The sequence below is a fragment of the Arachis hypogaea genome, chromosome 15, assembly GCF_003086295.3.
Source record: "Arachis hypogaea cultivar Tifrunner chromosome 15, arahy.Tifrunner.gnm2.J5K5, whole genome shotgun sequence".
Classification (NCBI taxonomy): Eukaryota; Viridiplantae; Streptophyta; class Magnoliopsida; order Fabales; family Fabaceae; genus Arachis; species Arachis hypogaea.
This window is the reverse complement of record NC_092050.1, coordinates 158,187,464-158,190,240: the sequence shown is the minus strand read 5'-3', so window position 1 is coordinate 158,190,240 and position 2,777 is coordinate 158,187,464. Positions and strand designations below refer to the sequence as shown.

The window sequence follows — 2,777 nt, the reverse complement described above, 5'->3', positions numbered from 1 at the left end:
AATAAAAGAACTTTATATTGGAAAACTTTATAAAATCTTGAACTTTTGTATCATGATAACAAATTTTTATGGTGATAGATCTCTTAAAGTTTTATAACTTATTACACAGATCTCAACTTAATAGTTAGACTACTCTAAATTTTAAATTTTAACTTCTAAAAATTCCGAATAATAAAAATTAATTTAAAAATAATATGTATCTTGCACTTACAAATATTTTAAATATTATATTATATTATAAACGTTACCCAAACAAATGAATAAATTAAAGAGATGTGGAGCAAAGGTTGCTCCATTGATGACGGCATTAATTGGTTGACTATTAATCAAAGCGTGGTCGTTGTGTCTTGTCTTGTGGGTTGCCCATGGATTTTTTTCATTTATAAAATAAAAAAAAAGTTATTATTTTTTCTAACATAATTTTTAGATTTTAATTTTTTAAATATGATTTTTTTTTTTAGTATTTAAATAAGTTCGCTGACCCGGCAAACTTTATAAAAATTGGCAAGTTCGTCTAACTATAGTTGGAGGTTAGGCGAACTTACCAATTATAGTTAGGCGAACTTACCAATTTTTATAGAGTTTGCCGGAAAGTCTGACGAACTTGCTTAAATACAAAAAAAAAAATCGTATTCTAAAAATTAAAGTCTAAAAATAATGTTGGGAAAAATAATAATTTTTTTTATTTTATAAATGAAAAGATTCCGTTTGCACATACACAATCATATATGCTAAATTAGGGTTCCATAAACCCCTAAACTACTATTGTTGTTTTTTATTTTATTTTTCTCCTCTCTACTTTTAATTCATATTGATAAGTCCACCTAGGCACCTACTAATAGATTCCGTTTAAAAGAAATAATCACTATAAATACTCTCCCTGAATGAACATCACAAAAAGCAAATTAAAGACAACAAACCTCCATAGTATATATAGCAAGCTAAGCAAAATCCCAAGCTAGGTTTTGCTTTAATTTTCCATTTCTCATATTTGATTGAATCACCATGGCCTCTACCATTATTAGCTTGTGGAGTTTGGTAGTTGCTATCCTTGCATTTGCTCTCGCAGTGCAAGGAACTTTAGGTACGTCGTATAACTATTCATGTGTCTCGTTCTATCGGTTTAAGTTTTTGTAACAAATGATAACTAATTAATTATTACAGGAGGTATAGAATGCGAGAAGCTGAACCATGAGACATGCGCGTTTGCGGTGTCATCGGCCGGAAAACGATGTGTGCTAGAGAAGGAGGTGAAAAGGTCAGGAATGGAAGCATACACATGCAAGACATCAGAGATTGAAGCTGATGAGAAGCTGAAGGATCACATTGAGAGTGAGGAATGCATCAAGTCATGTGGTTTGGACAGAAAGTCCTTTGGAATCTCATCAGATTCTCTTTTGGAATCTCGCTTCACACAAAACCTTTGCTCACCTCATTGCTACCAAGCATGCCCTAATGTTGTTGACCTGTACTTCAATCTTGCTGCTGGTGAAGGTACATATAATTATATCATACAAAAAATAATAAAAATGGTTAAATGTTTTGATATAAAGGAAAGTACGAGGAATCAATGAAATATTTATACAATGTGAACAATGGAGATTTAAGAAAGGAAAAGTCTAGGGGCAACAACTTTGTTAAATTCTGGCCAGTATATAAAAGTGAGCCATTAGATGAAATTTCACACTATTAAAACCATCATTGATGGCTATTTGATGGCTACAAATCACAAAAGTTGCTGGCCCCTAGCATTCCTCTTTAGGAAATATTAGAGATATAACTATTAGTGTTACCTTTTTCCATCAGCTGAAGCTTTTGAGATAAGTAGTATCATGACATGGTATTAGAGCGTTAGATCCAAAAAGTCAAGAGTTCGATCCTTGGTAAATCTCAAAATTAGTTTAAACTTTTGGGAAGATGTTTATTATCCCCTAGTATTCGGATGGTTATTCTAAATAGTATGAGAGATGTTCATTTTGTAACTCAATAGCCCAATCCTAGCGAGACTCTTAATTAAATTATTATTGAATTTATTTTGATACGTTATTAATCCAAAATATTTTTACATGTATATTTAATTATTAACCGTATAAATGATCATAAATAAAAGCGATTTAATGATTTTACATTATTAATACATCAAAATTAAATTAGTATCTATTTAACATTTATATTATATGTATGATAATGTATGTTATGTTATTCAGGAGTGTTTCTTCCCAAGTTGTGTGAAGCAGAAGGTGGAAATGCACGGAGAGGAATGGCTGAGATCAAAAGTTCTGGTATTGTGGCACCTGCACCTGATGTTCGTTCAGTGAAGTTCACAGCTGCTACTCCTACTCCTCAACCTTTTAATACTCTCGACTTCACTGCTGAACCTGTGCCTTCCCCAGCATACTCTCCATACTAAGGAAAAAACGACGCAATTATATATATTTGATGCATGATATATAATTAGAATATATAAATAATATAGATGTTTATTTTGTAATAAGGAAGTTGCACCATTATTATTATTATAGCAACCTTTTAGGTTTGAATTGGAGTGTATCATTAATCATAGAGTTTAATTTGTTTTAAAATATGTATTGGAAAAAAGGTGTGCCTTTCATCACTATTTTCATTAATATATATATACAAAATTATTTGATAATAAAAAAATATTAACAAAAAAAATAAAAAATTTAGTATATTAAATATTAATTGTTGTGTTAAAATTAATAAATATTAAATAAAATTATTTTAGTTTTTTTTTGTCTTCCTAACATTACTAATAT

General features: G+C 29.8%; 1 protein-coding gene across 1 annotated transcript; it reads left to right on the top strand.

The window, feature by feature from the left end:
- Positions 1 to 887: 887 nt before the first annotated feature.
- Positions 888 to 2,540, top strand: LOC112751807 (uncharacterized). Its single transcript, XM_025801070.2, has 3 exons — positions 888 to 1,084; positions 1,165 to 1,494; positions 2,208 to 2,540. The coding sequence occupies exons 1-3, from the start codon at positions 1,006 to 1,008 to the stop codon at positions 2,408 to 2,410; spliced, it is 612 nt and encodes a 203-aa protein (XP_025656855.1). The 5' UTR covers positions 888 to 1,005; the 3' UTR covers positions 2,411 to 2,540.
- The last annotated feature ends 237 nt before the right edge of the window (positions 2,541 to 2,777 follow it).

Coding starts and splice junctions, on each gene's coding strand:
- LOC112751807 (XM_025801070.2), top strand. CDS start 1,006: ATGGCCTCTACCATTATTAGCTTGTGGAGTTTGGTAGTTGCTATCCTT. Junction 1,085..1,164: donor CGCAGTGCAAGGAACTTTAG/GTACGTCGTATA, acceptor TAATTATTACAG/GAGGTATAGAATGCGAGAAG. Junction 1,495..2,207: donor CAATCTTGCTGCTGGTGAAG/GTACATATAATT, acceptor TATGTTATTCAG/GAGTGTTTCTTCCCAAGTTG.